General features: G+C 44.2%; 1 protein-coding gene across 2 annotated transcripts in view; it reads right to left on the reverse strand.

The window, feature by feature from the left end:
* Nucleotides 1–1935: 1935 nt before the first annotated feature.
* Nucleotides 1936–21838, reverse strand: part of LOC147725798 (uncharacterized) — a 91954-nt gene continuing 72051 nt past the window's right edge. For both annotated transcript variants that reach the window (XM_086959946.1, XM_086959947.1), the window contains exon 3: nucleotides 1936–4445. In XM_086959946.1, coding sequence (XP_086816072.1) covers nucleotides 2034–4085 — 2052 coding nt within the window. In that variant the 5' untranslated portion in view covers nucleotides 4086–4445 and the 3' untranslated portion in view covers nucleotides 1936–2033. The remainder of the gene's footprint in view (nucleotides 4446–21838) is intronic.

A 21838-nucleotide genomic window follows, 5' to 3' on the forward strand; every position in this document is an offset into this window, starting at 1 on the left:
CACAAAGAAAAATAGAAGATGAAAGCAAACAATAGATGGCACCAGAAACAAGCATTCAGAAAACAGGAGATGCAGTAAAGAAGAATGTCAAACATTATTGAACCCAAACTTAAGTTATATTACAAATACACAAATGGAAGTACAAATACCCAAACCGGGAAACCAGGGCATCAAAAGAACTCACTGAAGAACTATATTCTTTTCCCCTGGTTAGTGGATCATTTTATTAGAGTTTACTATAAATCAAATGCATCAGCTACTCCTCCAGCTTCATCCTCGAAGTCCCTGGAGTTTCCTCAATTTCAAACGCTATCGGCATGGAAATATTCCAAAATAGTGATGATCATAAAGCCCTCTGTGGGCTCCACCAATCTAACTTTATGAAATAACACACCAATGTACTGGTTTTATCCACAATGGAAACAGGCTGTAGTCAATCCAATCCGGAAAAACGCTGCGCTACCCTGGTCGGACCTTTCAAATCTCAGACCCATTTCCCTCCTACCCTACCTCAGTAAACTTACAGAGAAGCATGTTAACACTCACCTGTCGAAATATATAGAAGCAGCGGAAGCCCTGGACCCTTCCCAATCTGGCTTCAGGCCTAATCACAGCACTGAATCAGCCCTCCTCTCCGTGACCGACAACATCAGGATGTCACTGGACAGGGGGGAATCCGTGATTCTAGTGCTGTTAGACTTATCCGCTGCTTTCGACACGGTATCACATGAACTCCTCCTAGAAAGACTGAGTGATGTGGGAATAGGAGGCACAGCTCTTTCATGGCTAAAAAGTTTTCTTACGGATCGCACCCAGGGAGTCAGACTAGGCTCTCACTCCTCTCCATCTAGAGTGCTTACTAAGGGTGTGCCTCAGGGATCATGTCTTAGCCCCACGCTCTTTAACATTTATGTGGCCCCCTTAGCAAATATGATAAGAGCCTTTGGATTTACTCCGGTGTCGTACGCTGACGACACCCAACTTCTGTTTCCCTTCACTACTCTCACACCGGCAATTCTTTCATCATTTGCCAGTGGGATGAGAACGATAGCACACTGGATGGCAAAAAACTTTCTTCAATGCAACGTGACCAAAACAGAGGTCATGCTGTTTGGAGGGGCGACTCTCCTCTGGTCACCTGACTGGTGGCCTCTGGAATTAGGCCCGGTCCCCAATCCTAAGCCCCTAGCAAAAAACCTTGGTGTTAAGCTGGACCAAGCACTCCTGCTCAAGGAACACACCACTCAGGTCGCAGGCGCCTGCATTCACGTGGTGGGGCTCCTAAGACGTGTCTTTCCTTTTCTGCCAGACAACCACAGAAAGACCCTCATCCAAACTTTAATCATAGGCAGAATGGATTATTGCAACGGGCTTTACCTATCGGCGAATAATGAACAAATAGACAAACTTCAGGTTGTCCAAAATACGGCAGCAAGACTGGCCCTTAACGCCCCCCCCCCAGAACGCCCTCCCGCCCCCTACTGCACCAACTCCATTGGCTTCCTGTGAAGCAGCGCATCAATTTTAAAATCTGTAACATCATACACAGATGCCTGTATGGTACCAGCCCCAAATACCTACGAGAGAAATATATACCATACTGCCCTAGACGCGCACTCCGCTCTAGTAACCATCTGCTGCTACAAGTTCCAAAAATAAGAAGAGCAAGACAGGGAGGCCGAGCCCTGTCCTACAAAGGACCCATACTTTGGAACTCCCTGCCCACTGAACTGAAACAGATTAGCAATTTAATGCTGTTCAGAAAAAAACTGAAAACTTACCTCTTCACCAGGCCATAATACCTATCCCCCCTTCAGCGTTCACCTCTGTAGTAAGCTGCCCTAAAACTGCTGGCAACAGCGCAGAGATATCCCTCCGGGAATTGACTCAGGCGCTTTACAAGCAAATAAATAAATAAATAAATAAATAAATGAAATTCCTTGTTCAAAAAAGGCAACATTCCCAAACCACCAAGCAATCAGAATCCAACTACTAAACATTTTGTAGTTTGGCTGAATGCGTTTATCATGATTTCATTGTTGTATCGATGTGGATTTTGTAACTTCAGAATGAGTGGATTGGTGTCTGTTTAAAGACCGAGTATCAGCAAATCTTTTCCCACATTCACTGCACGCATAAGGCTTCTCTCCTGTGTGTATTCTCTGATGCTTGACTAGAGATCGAGAGTCCGCAAATCTCTTCCCACACTCGCTGCATGCTAAGGGCTTCTCCCCAGTGTGAATTTGTTTGTGTTTATGCAATGATCCACGATCAGCGAATCTCTTCCCACATGTATTGCATGCATAGGGTTTCTCTCCAGTATGTATTCGCCGATGGATAGTCAACTGATGTGAATGTCTGAAGCTCTTGTCACACTTACTACACGAATACGGTTTCTCGCCTGTATGTAATGTTTGATGTGCTCTCAGAGCACTTGACGTAGTGAACCCCTTGCCACATTCACAGCATGGATACGGTCTTTCTCCAGTGTGAAGTCGGTTGTGAATGACCAGAGTTCCTGAGTCAGTAAAACTCTTCCCACATTTTTTACATGTGTAGGGTTTAATGCCAGCATGGAGTCGATGGTGTCTCGTTAAGTGCTGTGGATGTCTAAAATTCTGACCACACTTAGTACAAGTATATGGCTTTTCTTGTGTGTGTGTTCGCTGGTGCGATTTTAGATCTTTCAGACACCGGAAACCTTTCCCACATTCACTACATGAATATGGGGTTTCTCCTAAGTGTATCATCTGATGCACAGCTAAGTTCCCGGACTGGCTGAATGCTTTTCCACATTCATTGCAGGCATATGGCTTTACACCCGTGTGCAATTGCTCATGAGTTTTAAGGGTAAATTTATTGGCAAAAAGTTTCCCGCATTTGGTACATGGACATGGTTTTACTCCAATGTGTATCTTCTGATGTGCTTTCAAATTTGAGGGTTGTCTAAATGATTTATCACATTCACTACACGGATAAGGTTTCTCATCTGAGTGTGAAAATTTGTGCGATTCCAAATGTGATTTTCTTTTGAAGCTCTTTGTACATTCACTGCAACCAAATGGTCTCTCTTGGTTCTGCTTCTTTCCTGTGTGAGTTCTCTGGTGCTTCCAGAGTCCAGGCGAGTTGAAAAAGCTTTCTCCACATTTGCTGCATTTATAGGACTTTACTCCTGAATGTATCCTCTTGTGATTTGCCAAAACACCAGGGTGGCTGTAACTCTTTCCACAATCTGTGCACAAGTATGGTTTTTCCCCTGTATGTGTTCGTTCATGAGAACTCAAGCCATCAAGCCGTGCAAAACTCTTTCCACACTCACTACATGTGTACGGTTTCTCTCCGGTGTGTGTTCGCTTATGGGTGGTCAGATCATTAGGGTGGCTGAAACACCTCTCACACTCACTGCATTTATAGGGTTTCTCCCCTGTGTGAACTCGCTTGTGAAGTTTCAAGCATGATGTATCACGAAAGCCCTTCCCACATTCTTCACATTTATGGCGCTTCTCTCCTGTGTGAATGACACTATGTATTTTTAAATGTGAGGCACCTATAAACTTCTTCCCACATACACTACAAACATATGGCTTCTCCCCAGTATGTGTTCGTCTGTGTATCGGCAGATGTGATGACTGGCTGAACCGTTTTCCACATATATCACATGAAAAAGGTTTCTCTCCTGTGTGAATCCTCTGGTGTATCAGAAGATGTGATAAAGGATAGAAACTCTTCCCACATTCACTACATGTGTGGGGTTTCTCTCTTTTCTCTCCCGTATGGGTTCTTCGGTGACTTCTCAGGCCATCTCTCCTATTGAAGCTTCTCCCACACTCGTCACATGCATAAGGTTTCTCTCCTGTATGCGTCCTCTGGTGTGTGAGAAAGTGTGATGGAGAAGAGAAAGTCTTTCCACATTCACTGCACTCACGCACATATTTTCGTTTTTTAGCTTTATCCTCCTGTTGATGTTCACTTATAGCATCTTTACCTCTGGATGCTGATGAAGTCATGGCTGAATGGATCCTTTTGTGCCTACTGAAGACAGACGTATTTCGGAATGTTTTCCCACATTCCGTACATTCAAACATTTTCTTATTTACTGTTTGTTTTTCTGAGTTTGGTTTCTGCTTAGTTTGCTTATGAGAAAAAAGCTTATGGTTCGACTCTAGAATTTTTTCACATGACAAACGATCATTTTGCTCCGGTTCTGCGTGGGATGTCTGTTCACTGTTGGAGTTTAATTTGCCTTTGGTTCGCTCATATTCAGAGGACTGATGCAGTATTTCTTTTACTGCTGATGTAGCCCTTTTTTTCCTTGTTTGTTGCTTTCCAGGTGTCTTTCTGCAGAACCAATGCTTTATTTTCTTCTGGTGCCGATGTATCCATTTTCATTTTGTCCGTAAGAGTTTTACTACTCTGTGTTTCATGTGTATTCATATGCCCAGCATCTGTAAAGCAAACAGAAAATAAGATCTGGATTTAGAACACAGCCATGTGGATTATAGATTTTTTTACTAGTTGCGTTTTGTCGTTTCCAAACACAACTATATAGTACAGAAAACATAAAACTTAGAAACTACCCATCCATCAATATCAGTATGCTGTTACATGATTATATATATATATATATGTATGTATATATATATATACATATATATTCACTGAAAAAACCATAGGTTATAGACCATATATAGTTAGGGATTAGCATTTAAAAAACCTTATTTTATTTGCACAAAACCATTGAAATTCCATATATAGTTAGTTGCACTAACTATATATCGCGGACCCGCAATGCACTGCTAATGATGTCACATATTACATCATTCATGACATGGTCGATGACATCACTGATGACATCACTGATGACAACACCCAGTGACTGTATGTTTCTGTAAAGTTAAAATATGTCTTACATATTGAAGAATGAGTGGATGTATAAGTGTCTGGATGAAGGATTTAGTAGGTGCATGACTGACTGTATGAGAGAATGATTAAATGTGTCTCACTGAGTGTATGGGTTAGTGATTAAAGTGTCTTAATTTGGCAATCATTATTTATGTTGTTCTGTAAACTGCTGCATGTTTAAATCAGTAGCTATATCAGTAACTATATGGGTTATTGAATGGTTGCCCAAGTATTTGTATGGGAGACTGAGTATGTGTGTGGGTGGCTGGGAGGTGTATAACTCTGTGCATAGATGTGTGAGCAGTTGATTCCCTAGGTGTATGGGTTCAAAAGTGCATGTAGAAACAGCTGTATGGTAGGATGACTGTGTGCATGAGTATATTGGTGAGTGAATGGATATCTCAGTGCTACATGTCAAAGTAAGTACATATGTAAAACACACTCCATGTGAGAGTTGACATATATAAATAACTGAACATAAGAGCCAGTGAATGTGTGAGTGGCTGTATGAATCATTGTGAACTTGTATCAAGGATTGTATAAGAGAGTAAATATGTGTTACTATATGTTTGAATAAGTAAGGTGTGTTTAACTGTATAGTTGAGGAAATGGAGATGTGATTGATTCTTTGCATGACTGACTAGGTGTGTGAGTAACTCCATGGATGTGTGACAGTCTGTGAGTGCCTATTTACACTGAGTGTATCGAAGGTTATCGCAATTTTTTTTTCTTTTGCCCCGCAGGGAACTTTAATAGCCCCCTCATCAATCCTAGGGGTTCAGGAGGGGTCTGCCTTACCCCTTTCATTCATTTACACCTTTTTTTTTCCACCTCTTGTCTCTCGATCCTACCGAGAGACAAGATGGCGGCCGCTCCGGATTGTTTACAATGTTGACAGCCAATCAGCTACTCCTCAGACTCCCGTTACACTGCCGGTTAGCTTCCCGGTTAGCTGCCCGGTTCGCGTACCAAGACGCGTCTCTACGGCGAAAAAATCTGATTTTTTTTTTGGCCCCGCGTGGCTTTATAATATCCCCCTCATCAATCCTATGGGGTCAGAAGGGGTCTACCTTGCCCTCTTTCCTTCATTTCCCCCTTTGTTTTGGTCTCCTCTTGTCTCTCGATCCTACCGAGAGACAAGATGGCGGCCGCTCCGGACTGTTTACAATGTTGACAGCCAATCAGCTACTCCTCAGACTCCGGTTACACTGCCGGTTAGCTTCCCGGTTAGCTGCCCGGTTCGCGTACCAAGACGCGTCTCTACGGCGAAAAAATCGGATTTTTTTTTTTGGGCCCCGCGTGGCTCTATAATATCCCCCTCATCAATCCTAGGGGGTCAGAAGGAGTCTACCTTGCCCCCTTTCCTTCATTTCCCCCTTTGTTTTGGCCTCCTCTTGTCTCTCGATCCTACCGAGAGACAAGATGGCGGCCGCTCCGGACTGTTTAGAATGTTGACAGACACCGGAGAGCCAATCAGCTTCGCTTCGCAAAGTTCCGATACGCGAAAAGTTCGCGAACCGGAGCGCTACCCGGAGCGCTGTTACAGATATATATCTTGTTTTAAACGTTAATTTCTCAAAATCCACTGAAGCACATATATTGAGACCTAGCAAAGGCACATCGGGCTAACAGTCCCTACAATTTTGCCAAGTTTCGTGGAAATCCATTCAGCCGTTCGGGCTAAAAGTGAGGCCAACCGCCCTATGGAAATTAACATGGGAAAAACGCGTTTTGGGACCCCCCTTTTTTCTCGGCCCCCCCTTGACAACCCCCCCCCCCCCCCCCCCAATTTCCAGGAGCTGCTCAGAAACAAAATGTGCCATTTTCCTGAAAATTTCAGCCAATTCCGTCCACAAACGCCAAAGTTATTAGGCATAGAATTTTCAAAAGTTCCATAGAGAAAAAATCCTAACTATATATACCTACTGGCTATCGCCAGTAGGTAATATATATATATGCGTACACATATTACAGGGTGTTAGGTTGTGTACAATTAATCTGATAAACTGTACATATTACAAAGATACCAATCATTAATAAAAGTAGCCATTTAGCTCTTCCTCTAAAGCGGTTTGTTGTCAGGCTTGGGTCTTACAGCCTCAGGATCGGTTCCCAATTAAGAGTCACTTTAGGCCTGCGCATACCTCCCATCAGGTGTGAATTCACATCCAATTCAGCCCTGGAAAATGTATATAGGTCTATTGCCCATCTCTCAAAATTAGGGAAGCTAGCGATCTCCAGTTCATGGTTGTTTGTCATTTTCCAAGGCCCATATCTATAAATTTGATGCTGGATTAGTAAACCTTGGCCCTAGTCAGGAGCTCCGGCAAGCAGGTTTAAGGGGGGGGGGATAAACACCCCCTTCCTGACCACTCTATTAGGCAGCTAGTGACCTTTTGCCACCATCGCTTTAAAGCCCTACATGACCGAACCATACAGCCAAACACAACCCCCTCATTGCGGCATATAAGACACACAAGGGTTATCTCAGACCATGTGAACTGGTTATAAGTGTGCTTTATGTACTTAAATTGTAGAAACTTGTAGTGGGCCATTATCAAAATGTACATCACCTGATGTAAGTCCCAGTTCCAATCTGAATTAGTAAGTTCTTCAGACAAATCTTCCTCCCATTTAGCCCAGAGGGAAGTCAAAGTCGTGGGTCTAGTGGCCCTTATAGCTCCGTAAGCCAGTGTAATGAAGTGCCGGACAGTTCATCACCTGGACCATGCTGCATTATTGCACCCGCTAGTAGCTATGTCCTGATGTCACCCCGCGTGAGAGTGATGGCCGTGGGTAACACCGCATGAGTCGGCAATAACCCAACAGGCAGGCCATACACTTGTGTCCTATCCTCAAAGGGCATAAGGTGAATGGAATACTATAGCTTTCCTGGAGATATCCCCGCTCAACACCAGACACTTGTTCTCCCTTCTAGCCAAATGAGTGGGAAAGTCCATAGGGAGATCTCAGGTACATTTACGGTGCCAATAATTTTGTGCTGCTTGTAACAGGATGAAGGTAACTTGGGCTTTGCACCTCTTGTTGATAACATATTCACATCTAGACGGGTCAATTCACCCTGCTGGTATGCAAACTCAAATGACACCTCCAGGCTAAACCATCCTGACAAACAGGAGTTAAGCAGCCAGATAGGATTCAAAGCCAGACAACCCCAGCCCCCCTCAATCCGAGGGAAGGTATAAAGTATCTAGTGTGAAGTTCTCCAGTTTGCCCCCCCCCCCTCCCCCACCACCCCCTCAATAACTTTGTGAGAAGAGAGTTCTTGAAAAAAGTTCAGATTGAGCTGCATGGGAATGTTTCCAAATAAATTAAGAAGCATGGGCAATTACACCCAATCCCTGACAGTGGTGGTAGACTCCAGAAACCTACTGAGGCTTTTGTAGTCACCTGTCCAATATTACTCTGAAGTATGTTTTATTAGTCTCTGTATACCTTGATCCCAAAATACTTAATATAGTATGCTTCACAGGAAATCCCTTAATCAATGCAGAAATAATCAACCAAGCATCCCTCTGTCTCATTGGAAAGAGAACAGATGTGGCTGCGTTCATGTGGATACCAGAGTGTGCCCCATATCTATGGAGCTCCTCAAGAAAACTTCAGTAAATCCTCTGTGATCATGCACAGTAAGAAGTCCGTATATAACGAGAGGACATGTGTGACTTTGGGTAGACACCCAACATCTCCCCGGTGCAACAGATATGGTAGCCTTGTGGATGAATAGTATTATGTAATAATATTTGTAGAGCGCATGGCTGCCCCCGCCAAAGGGTGTCCCAGTGCCAAGCTCAGACAGAAGATAGATGACAGGGCAGAGGAACGTCCCAACCAATTATTTAGAGAACAGAGGAGTTTTAATCGCCTTGCGGAAAGCAGCATGATATTGAATGCTTCTGATGTTAACCAGAAGGGAGTTCCAGAGTTTGGGAGTTAAAGCATCGGAAAGAGCGTCCCCCGGCTCTGGCTCTCTTAACCCACGAGATGGTCGCCTAATGCTGGTTGACAGAGCTCAGGAGACGAGTGGGCGAATAAGGTATGAGGAGGTCTGCTAGGATTTCAGGGGATTGAGAGTGAAGAATACGGTGGGCAGTGCACAGTGCTTTAAAAAGACGCTTCTCCACTGGGAGCCGATGAAGTCTATTAATGAACTACAAAGTGTGACAGGTCCTGGGGAGCCCAAACAGTAGTCATACAGCCGCATTCTGTATTCTGTGGAGGCGCTATGTTTCTGCTCTGTTAAACTCGTAAGTACAGAGCACGAGTGTAATCCAGCCTGGATAGTATGTTGGCCTGGATGATAACATGCCACGTATTAGCCTCAAAGATTTGATACCAAGAAGGAGTCCATAATCAGGCATTTTGTGTAAAGAAAATAGCTATGAGATTATCGCTCTAATTGGAGAAGCAGAGACCTTTCACAAACGAGACCAAAAAAGGCCTAAACTAGATACAAGGTACCAAGATTTTTCAGTGAAAAACATTGGTCACCTTATGGCCACTACTCCTGGCATCTTCTCTTTAGACATAAATATGCACCCATCTCCACAGATAGAGGAATGTCCGGAGACCAAGCGCCTGCAAACCTGCGCTAGACCATGAGGGCAAGCTTGGAAAACTGCTCATTGATTACTCTGGCTCATTTCTTTCCTAAAACTACTTTGTGAGTAAGCTAAATGCAGTACTTACAAGCACGGATATATTCACACAACCCTTGTTCTCTCACTTGGCAATCTGCCCAACTCACCTTTTGTCCTCTACCAACCCATCAAACTCATCCTCATATCAGCCAAGTCCTCAGAGTATCAAGTTCACCTCCCTTTACCAACTCACTAATCTTTACAATCACTCATCTATCTTGACACCACTCACAATCAGCCCTTCGCCCCCTATACTCAATAACTGGTGAGCGCCTAGTTTACACAAATCACAGCCGCAAACCTGGCGACGTCACGCCACTCCACCAACACTGCTTGCAGCCAGTAATCACTTTATTTCCAGCCCTATCACTAGCAGTCAGGGCCACCCATCGCTCCATTCTATATTTCTACTTATTTATGCTATGGACTTGTTTATCTATATAATGTCATTCTTTAGGTTCCCTTGTTGCTCGGAAAGGCTTGTCCCTTGACATTAGTGAGTTCCTGTTCTGGACTTGGAAGGGCGCATCACGAGTGCCCTCTTTGGTTAGACAGTGGAGTACTGTCCCAGTCCGGGGTTTAGCACGTAGTGTTGGTAGCAACAAACAGAGTTTTGATGATCAGAAATTGTGACTAGACCTTTTTTCCATCTCACTGGAGCAGAGACGTACTGGCCAACATGTATAAAGTTCAGCTTCAATGCACTAACCAAGGTCCTATCACTAACGTACCACTTCATATGATTTATTTATGTGCATAACCTGTGTGGCGCATGCATTGTATGTTAACGTGACCCAGACTGACAGCCCCGTGGGCTCCATTTTGAAAGCTCTTGGTCTACTCATACATGCATGGGGGAGTGGAGGTTGTTTTTCCAAACAGTGGACGTGTTGCTGACATTTTTCAGGGAGGAGACCTGAACAATGAAGTAGGGAAAGAGGAGACAGGACTCCCTTTAGAAATATGATTAGGTTATTTTGCTTGGAGAGGCTGCTTCTGGGTCTTTCTAGCACTGACTTCTAGTAGATGGGCGTTGAGGCAGAGCAGGACACGTTACTGTTCAGCGTGCGAAGGATCCTTTAGGTGAGACCAGCCTTTTGTCATCTTTCCAGATCACTGTGGCCGTTGATAGCCAAGTGGTTTTGTTGTGGAACTCTGCAGTGAGTAGCATCACTCTACACAAAAGCTGGAAGAGAGCATGAAAAGGACACCAGAAAGAAGAACAAACCTAAAACTGAGAAGGCAGGCAGAGAATACACATTCCCTGTATACCATATCTTTATAAGAACCCACTTACTAATATTTAATTTTCGTCTTGTGCCCTCCTTGTTCTTCAATGTTCAATTTGCATGAATACTAATGTTGTATCTCATTGGAAACGTTTTGTGCACCGGGCTCAGTGCTGATTTCCTGAAGGATATAGATATTCTTATTTTGGTACAATTCTACTGACTCCTATATAATTATGCAGACAGTACATTGCATTACTCATAATCTGTAGAGTTGTTCCACAAGTCACCATGAAGATATTCAAGCCATATATGTCATCACTGGTAATGATTTGTATATCACCAACTCGTTTCGGCAAATGCCTTCTTCAGGATTTTCTTACCAGTGGTTTACTGTACTGAATTCTTCTTATAGTCTATATAACCGTTACTCTTCATCCGATTAGAATAGACACTTTAAATTGCTCTTCAGTATCCACACTTAAACATGGAATAAGTCCTCAGATATTAAGTGGAGGTCCTAATACGAAGCAGATGTGTTGGTCTTCTCACCAGCTTTCCGGCAAACGTTTGCCGGAAAGCTGGTCATAGTCAAAGCAGTCAGAAATCATATGTTATCGTAGGACATAAGGAAATGGTCGTATTGTGTCAAGAAACAATGGCATCAAGGAAATAGTATATAGGCAACTACCAGCAGATTAATCTTCATTCTAGAATATGAGGGACAGTTTCACCCAGGGCTGGACTGCGAACTGAACGCAGCCCTGGCAAATTTTGCCAGACCAGCCCCCATCCGGCACACAGCGAGCTAGCCAGACCCCACCCAGTAACCCCGGATCCGCCAAGAGGTCGGAACACTCATGAAAAACAAATGAAGACATCTGCATAATACATTCATTGACAAAACATATTGTATTGAAACGCTGGGAGCATGAACAAGTACTGACTGCAGGAATAGGTCTGGCTATGTTTTTATGTGGGGAGGAGAGAGAGGGGGGGAAGGAAGGGGGAGAGAGACAGAGGGAGACAGAAGAAGAGAAAGGGAGAAGTAGAGGAAGAAAAAGAGAGAGAAGAAGGAGAGGAATGACAAAGATGGGGAGAGTGATGAAGAGAGAGGGGCGAAAGAAAGTGGGAGAGAGAGTAAGAGAGGAGAGAATAGCGATCGAGAGAGGGGAGAGAGAAGGGTGAGAAATACAGGGATAGAAAAGAGAGAGGGAGGGATAGAGAGGGAGAGAGAGAAAATGATAGAGAGAAAGGGATAGGGAGTGAGAGGAACCAAGAGAGATATGGGGATACAGAGGGACAGAAGGGGGAGGGGGGGAAAGAGCGAGAGAGGGATAGGTATAGAGAGAGTGAGAGGGATAAATAGAGAGCGCGTGAGGGAGCAAGAGAGAGGGAGCGAGAGAGGGAGCGAGAAAGGGAGAGAGGGGGCGAGAGAGGAGAGAATAGATAGAGAGGGGAGGGAGGGGAGAGAGGGGGAGAGAAATACAGGGATAGAAAAGAGAGGGAGGGATAGAGAAAAAGGGAGAGTGAGGAGGAACTGAGAGATATTGGGAGAGAGGGGGATAGAGGGAGGGGGATAGAGGGAGAGAGAGAGGGGAGAGAGAGTGAGAGGGGGATAGGTATAGAGAGATTGAGAGGGATAAAAAGAGCGCGTGAGGGAGTGAGACCGAAAGATAAAGGAATAGAGAGGGGAGTGAGAGGGGGCGAGATAAAGAGTGGAAGGGAGAAGGAGGGCGAAAGAGAGGGGGCACGAGAGAGAAAGAGAGGGATAAAGAAAGAGAGGCATATACAGAGAGAGGGGGAAAGATGGATGTAGAGAGAGAGAGAGGGAGAGGGAGAGGCATACAGAGAGAGAGGGGGAAAGATGGAGAGGGAGAGGGGGATAAAGAAAGAGGCATACAGAGAGAGAGGGGGAAAGATGGAGAGAGAGGGATAAAGAAAGAGGCATACAGAGAGAGAGGGGGAAAGATGGAAAGCGAGAGAGAGAGAGCGAGAGAGGGATAAAGAAAGAGAGGCATACAGAGAGAGAGGGGGAAAGATGGACAGAGAGAGGGAGATCACACTGTTCCCTTTTCTGTACGCATTTGTCTATTCTTCTACCTTTCTTCTCTAAACCCACGACTGGCTCTGCTTCGGCCACCAAAAGGGCAACATGCATGCCAGACAGAGCACGACTGTGCTACCTGTACGGCCCAATATTGACAGCAGGCAACACTTAAACCAAAAAGTCCATAGTCATACAGACGTTTTAAGGTTATGGACATGAGATAAATACACATCCACAAAGTGAAATGGAACACATTACACAGTCTGTTCTTATCCCAACACCAGCCAAGGATCCAGCCTTCCTGGACCAAACTTGGACGCCTCTGAGTCAGCAATTCTAAACTTGTTGTAAACTGCAGCAGATCCAAAGGAAGAGACAGTTTTTTTGACATTACGTTTGTCAGCCTCACTTTCCTTTGCTCCTCAAAGTACAAACAAATGCGTGATCATACGATTACCTCCAAGGTTTAAACACAACTGGATTTTTAGTCAAAAATATGTAGATTTCACTGTTAGGAGTTATCACAAAGGCACATGCTATGGCAATTTTAATGGACTCCATGGGGTCAGGTTTGCAGGATGCACCGCTGTGTACAGTTGTACTACAATGATGGCCTTTCTGGCTCTGCCAGTGATTTACAACAATAAAGTGTGTCTGCATCTCACTGAATAGTTTCTCAAACTAAGAGCAAAAATAGCTTGGTGCAGCCTACAGTTTCCATGCTCAAAGTTACAGCAATTGCTGATCACTAATATTAATCCAACCCATGCCAAGGCCGTGATTAAAATAGGAGAACGAACAAAGCAACCAGCCAGCCTGCTGCATTAGCTTAGTTCAGTTCTCCTACTTTAAATCGCGGCCTGGCCGCCCGCACCATGCGCACCAAATCAAGAAATGTAATCATGATGATGATTGATTCATCATCATAATTACACATTTCTGATTTATTGCCTGCACCTGCGACGGTCCTGTCATCAGCATGTACACACAGAGCCCCTCAGCCTGGGTTGTGTGCTCAGCTCAGCCTCTCACAGAGGGCTGGCCTGGAAGACAAGGAGTGCCGTGTGCTACTAAACAGATCACTCTGTAGCGGTTACTGGATGGTGGATTGCCACTAATAAGTGGGATAGCTCCTTATCTGGCAGACAACTAGCCTGGGAGTAGTGTCCTGGGTGGTCAAATTACAAGGGGGAATAGTTGACAGGCACTCCAGAAAAGTAGGGAGTTTCCCTTTGTTCTTGAAGCCAGGGAAAGTGCAATCATACTAATAGGCTGGTATAAATTGAGACCGAAGTAGCTGTGGGATTGTCCATTATCAAATGTTTTTGACAAGGATATTGGGGAAAGTGGTGGCGAAATTCGGAAAGGCCACAGTGAACAGAGCCTGTATTCCAAATATCTACCAATTTGAACCTTCAGAAGGAGAATCAGCAGACAAGCAGAATGGTGGTGCAGGCAAATGGTATGCTCGCGGTAGACTCAATGCAATGTGACTAACAATCTGAAAATGTTTGAACGAAGGGCTCTAGCCTACATTCTAGTGCTGGAAAGAGTAAAGTGCATACAAACAAAGTTCATGAGGTCTTTATTAGGGGGTTGCTCACAATGGGACTACTTTCTATGCACTATTGTTGACACGCTGTTACAAGTCGTACCAGAGTTGTAGAATAGGCTGTGGTTGGTTGCCTGTGTGTCTGTGTAAAGGGGCGTTTTTTTCTGGAGTTGTGGGCAAAGAAAGGTCCAAGGTGATTATAACAGGTGTGGATATCATGCGGGGGCATCATGTTTGGCCAAGGGAGATGGAAAGTAGGGATCAGGTCAGTGGCAATAGGAATACATGGAAGACCGTTACACATAATGTCAAGGGTACGAATAGCTACACAAAAAGGCACAAGGGTGCAATATTACCAGAAAACAAAAGGAATCGTAATCCCAGTGTTACAAGAGAAGAATATACCTCTAGCGGAAATAGATAAAGTGCGCAAAAAATGGGAACATTTAGTGCATGTTGGGACTTTCTCAATTCAATTCAATAGTGCTTTATTCGAGTATTACTCATAAAAGCAGACAAACAAACACATAATAAAATACAATTAAATTACAAGATCGAATATGACTTAAGCACATTGCACATTAAAAAGACAATTAGAAATACATTTCATCCTATTTTATACAATCCAAGGTGCAAAGTTCATAAAAAACAGATTAAAAAAAGCAATCCAATATCACTGCTAAAAATCAATATGATTTTTAAAATTATTCATCAGATAAGACACCTCGCATGGGGACAGAGAATAGATAATCTAGCAGTCTCTGGTCAACTAAGCAGAGAGTAGTTACCCTACTAGCAATCTCTGCCTAATTACCCACGCCCACCCCAAATACTTTGCAGTCGCTATTATAATCCAGTTTAAGGAGGTAGATTTTACAATGCGTAGAGCTACAATACTGCTTTTAGTACCCAGGTTTCTACACATAGGAGCCAACCAAACACGTCTGGGAGCGGAATATGCATAACAAGAGAACAAAAAGTGACCCAACGTTTCCTTTCCTTCCCCACATACTGGGCAGGTAGCTGGACCTCCATCTCTCCATTTTGATGTTAAGTTACGTAGAGGTAGAGAGCCAGCCCTCATTTGGAAAAGCAGCTTCCTATCCATGGGTTTCGTTATGAAATCCCAATACATTTCGTACGTAGGAAACAGCTTAGCTTCAAGGAAAGCAGTCGTCATAGACCCATTATTATTGCTAAGCAGACTCCTGTTTTCTACCTGTTCCCAGAAAAGATTTTTTATAAATAACTTAGATGGAAAGGATGACCCGGTTGGATCGGACCACAGTTCGTTTAACCCTAGTTCACATAATGCTGATTTTAATGATCTGAACCATCTGATTTTATGAAATCGGTCTGCTTTGATGACATCAGCAAACCCTGCTGCATAATGTGACAACTCAGGGGTGGTCCAGATTCTACGCCAATATAATATCGGACGAAGTTTGCACATTGCCGAGATTTCTTTCCTACCAAGGTCATACCTGAGAGGCAAAAGGGGGCTGCTCTGTGGGGTGCCTGTTAGTTTCCGAAGGAAGTTATTCTCTGATGTCTGTAACTCCTGAAGGTTTTCTTGCCCCCACATCTCTGCCCCATACAATGCTGACCCTATTGCCTTTGCCTCATATATGATCAAGGGAGGTTTAATTGGTTTGGTCAATGATTTACTATGCTCCTTAATGATGGTACCAGCCAATTGTTTGTGTCTTAACACTGCAATGTTTAAATGTTGGTTCCATCTATTATCATTAGAAATGTGAATCCCCAGGTACATAAAAGAATGTACTACTTCGAGGCAACGGCCACTCATGGATATTTTAGATTTAAAATTTCTACAAGGATTAAAAACCATGAGTTTTGTTTTAGCTGCGTTTACCTCCAAGCCGTGGTCACTACAAAACTTGTCAAAAATTACCAGTGCCTTTTGCAGACCGCTAGGGGATTCCGATAAAATTAAGGTGTCATCTGCGAACATTAAAATAGGAACTTTTACACCTGCAAGGGAGGGAGCATCCACAGGCTGGGATTGCATGCGGGAAACAATTCCATTAATAAAAAGTGTAAACAATGTTGGTGCCATTGAACAGCCCTGTCGAACCCCACGCTCAACAGGGAAATCGACAGTGTCGTTGCCGTATCCACCCCATTGAATTTTAGCATAAGTGCCCTCATGGAGTCTCATGATCAAGGTCAGAATGGTCATTGGGACCCCCAGAGCTGCCAGCACCTCCCACAATTTTGCCCTCGGCACCAGGTCGAATGCAGCCCGTAGGCAACAAATGCTGCGTAAAGACTGCATCCACCCAGTACCACGGTCCTCCACTGTATCAATTGAAAACGGAAGACCTGGTCCACAGTGCTGGTTGCTCTGCGAAACCCGGCCTGAAAAGGAGATAAAACATTCTGCTCCTCTGCCCAATCAAGCAAGTTGTTAATAATTACACGCCCTACAACCTTTTGAACCGTGTCAATTAAGCTGATTGGGCGGTAATTGCAAGGTTGGGCACGGTCTCCCTTTTTATATACTGGGATAATAACAGCACCCCGCCAGGATGCCGGAATTTCAGCGCCCCTAGCAATGTGATTTAGTAAAAGGCAGATGTATTTACTCCACCTGTCGGTGTCATTTAAAAAGACATCCGCAGGGACTCCGTCAATACCCGGGGCTCGGCCACTGTGAACAGATTTCAGGGCAGAAAGTACTTCACCCAGAACAAAGATGTCATCGTCTGCAAACAGATAAGTAGGGCAGGAGCTGTTAACAAACTGGTCCCTGGCAGAGTACTGCTCGCTGAAAAATTTAACCCATGCATCATGAGACATTATTATTGGGAGCTTCTGGAGAACTATCGTGACCCCATTTGACAATATGCCAAAATAGTCTAGAGTGTTTGCGATCACTTGCACATTTCAGCTTCTGCCAGTGGGCTTCGTCCCATTCTCTTTTTGCCCTAGCAATGCAGTTTTTATAGTGCTTCCTGGCAGATCGAATCTCACCCAAGTTGTTACTTTTGATCGCAGCTCCTAGATTGAATCTTGCTGCCCTACAATCTTGATTGTACCACTTTGCTGCTTTATGTGGGCAGGCCCTCTTATTATGTACAGGTTTTAAGAAAAAACTTTTGACTTCGTTAAAAAGAGTCGTGTGTACTTTAGTGACTTCTTCATATCCCTGAGTAGACCCAACTACACTCTCCAGTGCCGTAATGGCCTTGTCTGTCGCTTCTCCTATTTTTTTCGAGGACCTGCTGATCCCTCTTGACACCTGACCACCTTAACCTACGCATATTATTAGATGGAATGATCGTCGGGAGCACAAGTTGAGCACTCCAATCTCCGAGATTGCCTCTCCAACGTCCATCAATGGATGAGTGACTCAGACCTTAAACCAAACGGGTCAAAAACTGAGATCCTGCTCCTAGGTCACAAAACCATGAGCCTCCCCTCCATTCTCTGGCCTGCCTGTATGGGTGAATCCCCTACTCCCAAGACAGAGGTTAAGAGTCTGGGAGTATGGCTGGAGACAGATCTCACCTTCAGGACACAGGCAAGAAAAACAGCCGGCATCTGCTATGGGCTACTGAGATCATGCAGAAAGGTGCTTCCCTTACTACCATTCCAGTCCCGACTTCTGCTGATCCAAGGCTTAATCTTATCTAGGCTGGACTATAGCAATGCCATTTACCTCGGAGCACCGGAATCCACTCTCCAAACACTGCAAAAGACTCAGAATGCCGCAGCCCGTCTACTTACGAACACCCCAGCCAGAACATCAGCCAAACCAGCTCTGAGGAAACTACATTGGCTCCCTGTTAGGGAAAGAGTCGCTTTTAAGGCCCTCTGCCTGGCCCATAAGGTTCTGCACAACGCCGGCCCCCCAATTCTGAACAACTGGATCACACCATACAGACCGACGAGAGCGCTTCGGTCAGAACATGGAAACCTTATCATGGTCCCCAGGGTGAAGAAAGCCCGCATAGGTGGCCGCCGCTTCTCAGTCAACACAGCAAAAAAATGGAACGCGCTCCCCCCGAATCTCAGAGCTGAACCAAACCTCCTACGATTCAGGAAGTCCCTCAAAACCCTACTTTTCCCCTGATTCATCATCAGCTTCTTTTTGCTCCTTTCCTTAGGAGTCCGAGGTTTTAGCGCTGGGATACTCGAGGGTGACTACGCGCTCTATAAATACCTAAAATAAAAATAAAACAAGGGGTTGGTGCTATTTCATTAAATGTCCGCCAATTATGTGAGACGCAAAGAGGGTCGTGGTCGCTTTCTGGCCTAGCTGTTACTACCATGTCACTGAGAGATGACCATATAGATATACTACAAATGACATAGTCAATGCGACTTTTATTTCGCCCATTATTAAAAGTCATAGCAGGGACACGATCTGATTTAGTGCGACCGTTCAGGGCTCGTAGCCCATGCTCCAGACACATTGCATTTAAGCCTAGAATGTCAGCCGTCCAGCGAGTTATAGGTGGAGTATCTAATGTGGGGATGTCCCAAAGCTTATCTTCCTCTGCTCCGAGAGGAGAATCGCCAGTGATGAGAGGTTCAAAAGTGCGATTTAAATCGCCTGCAATTAGAATGTTTTTCCCTGCAGAATGTGTCTCAAGAAGATTAAAAAGACTCAAAAGAACCTCTGATTTACCTTTGTTTCCACCTCTAACATAAATATTGTAAATATCTATGGAGATGGATAGATCGCTGGTCAATCTGATGAGCTGAATATCTTTTTGGTCAAGCTCCACACATTTTACAACAGTTTTTAATGACTGCCTGATCCATATAGTAAGACCCCCCATCGGCCGCCCTTTAGGGCCCTTAGTAGCAGGAACATGAAAATTTATATACCCCAAGGCAAAGATAGGGTCACACGCCCAAGTCTCTTGGAAAATGCAAAGATCGTACTTATTAATAAATCCAAACCAGTCTGCACAATCCAACTTGGAACATAGTCCAGCCACATTCCAAGACAAAAGATTCCCTGAGTTAGATTTCGTAAGAGAACAAGGGTTTATAATAGTCTCATGTGTCGTCCTACCCCCAGTGTCCTGAGTAATATTTTCATTGGATGGTCCTGCTAAATCATCAAAGGGATACCCCTGAGTACAATCTTTAGTTGAATTGCTGACCACACCAATAATTCTTTCGTCACAGACAATCGAAGGCATAGAGTTACAAATAGGTGGTAGTCAATCACAAGCATTCAAGTTAGATAATGCAGAGAAACAATTTTCCAGCCCCAAGCCCCAGTCCACTGAAGCAACATCCTTCCTCCCCCTCTTAGTCACAATGTTCCATTTGGTTCTCAAGATACTTGAATTTGGACCACTTCCCTTTCTTGGATAGAAGAAGTCCAGAGTCAATGGAACAATTGAGGTTGATCTCCGTTGTGGTGGTAAGATGTTGGGTAAGATGTTAGGCAAAACCCCTGGGTCAGAAAAGTGGAGGACAACACACTCCCCCTTAAACTTTTTCACCCTGTCCCCAATCCACTGAACCCTTCTTGCATTTACGAGCTCTTCAGAGAGTTGCTGCTTTCCCCATGGAGAAATTACCATGTTGTTGGTCAACCATGATAGAGATTTATTTATTAAGGAAGATGTTTCACACTCACCTTGGGCCAAGGGAGGAACATTAGCGACAACAAGTACCAATGGGGAGGCTTTGACTACGAGCTCAAAAGTCCCTTTTTCAGTGATTGGGTCATCAGCAACAGGAACTGGGATGGAGGCATTGGGAGCATCACCAGGGAAACTACTCTTGGGTGCCATTTGAGGGTTTGAAACAGGGGTAGGGATAAATCCACTGTTAGCTACAGTGACTGATTTGCTCAGAGTCGCCTCGATCCTAGCGGAAACATTTTCCGGGAGTTTACCTATCTCACCCAAGGTTTTTTCTAGTAGACCTTCTAGTCGGTTGACCTCAGAGGTTAACTTATCTATTTTACTGACCAGAGGCTTAACCACACCTTTAATTTTGGTGTCCATCAGAGCCAGTAGTTTATTAAATTGGGCGTTTGAAAGTGTAACATAAGCCTCGTTAGTCAGATCAGGCTCCTCTTCCTCTGAATGTTTCCTCGGGAGGTTTGCTACTCTGTTCTTGGCTGACCTTAGACCCTCCCGTTTCCCCGGAACTAAAATGGGAGCTGGAGGGGAGATTAAGGGCTCGTTACTAGTGGGTATCTCTATCAGAGCTTCATTAACGCTAAGGTCTTCAATTCCAGCAACAGTACCACTAGGCTGAATGATAATAGTATCGGGAAGAGAATCGAGTATTTCGCCATTTGAGCTACTATTAATCTGAAGCCCAAAGGGATCATCTGACTCAGTATCAATAAGGGGGGATTGGGTGGATGAGTCTATTCCCAGGGATGTTCTCCTGTCACTATTGATTCTTTCTACAACGTGTACAAGATAGTTCTCAATTGAGTTATTAGGAGTAACTAACTTTTTCGGCGGCATATTTCTCAATGCACACAGCCACAATTGAAAACACGTAAAAGAATAGCCAGAGTGTGAAATGAACTGAAGCTTCGTTTACAACACAACAAACCAAGAGACCAGGCCCAACCCAACCTTGTATATTTAACAAGGAAGGAGAGTTAAGGGATTATATCCACTGCTGTGGATGGAAGGGTACTCCCAGTCCCCTAGACAGGTAGCTATATAACAATACGAAGGAGTACCACCAAAGATAAGGCTGAAACAGCCAGTATTGGTGGGATGAGACACTAGTGTAAAAGAAGAAGTCCTCCTTTGTTTTTAAGGAACCCCTCACTCACCGACCTGGTCGGTGACATGCTTCATCATCGGGGCCACCTTGACAGCCGAGTGCCGCCAAGGTGTGCTACAACACCTGAATACAGTGGAGCGGGTATGTGAGTGATGAATGTGAAAAATGAAAAAAAGTCAGTGAGTTAAAAATTGTCCTGGTATAACTTTGACCAAATATAATTTATTCTAAAGCTACTGGACAATATTAAAAACAGTGATGATACAATAAAGGTTTTAATGAGACCTAGTGTATCTGTGATATGTGCTGGGTCTACATGTTTCAAACCATATGGGATTTACCGGTTTTTCATCAGGACCAAAATGATGTAAAGGAGTTGGGTGGTCAGGGTACACTAACACCCTGCCATACCTGCAACCCTTTCAAACCCAAAAATAGCGTTTTGCTAAATGGGTAAAAATAATAGTAACCCAGAAGTGGTTACATAAAAGGAACAAACCTGTAAAAGAGAGAAAATTATCACTCATAAAGGTTAATTACGTGCCTGTAACGTAGTGAAGTGACGTAGTCCGTTCTGTCTGTGCCTCATTCCACATTCAGTGATGCGAATAAACCATGGTGCGGTGTGACAGCATGATTTTCTATATTTAGGACCAAGTGTTCCTTGGTAGGGCACACCTATCAATATGGGTGTGAGTGA

This window comes from Lissotriton vulgaris, chromosome 3_1, assembly GCF_964263255.1.
Source record: "Lissotriton vulgaris chromosome 3_1, aLisVul1.2, whole genome shotgun sequence".
In the NCBI taxonomy this organism is placed as follows: Eukaryota; Metazoa; Chordata; class Amphibia; order Caudata; family Salamandridae; genus Lissotriton; species Lissotriton vulgaris.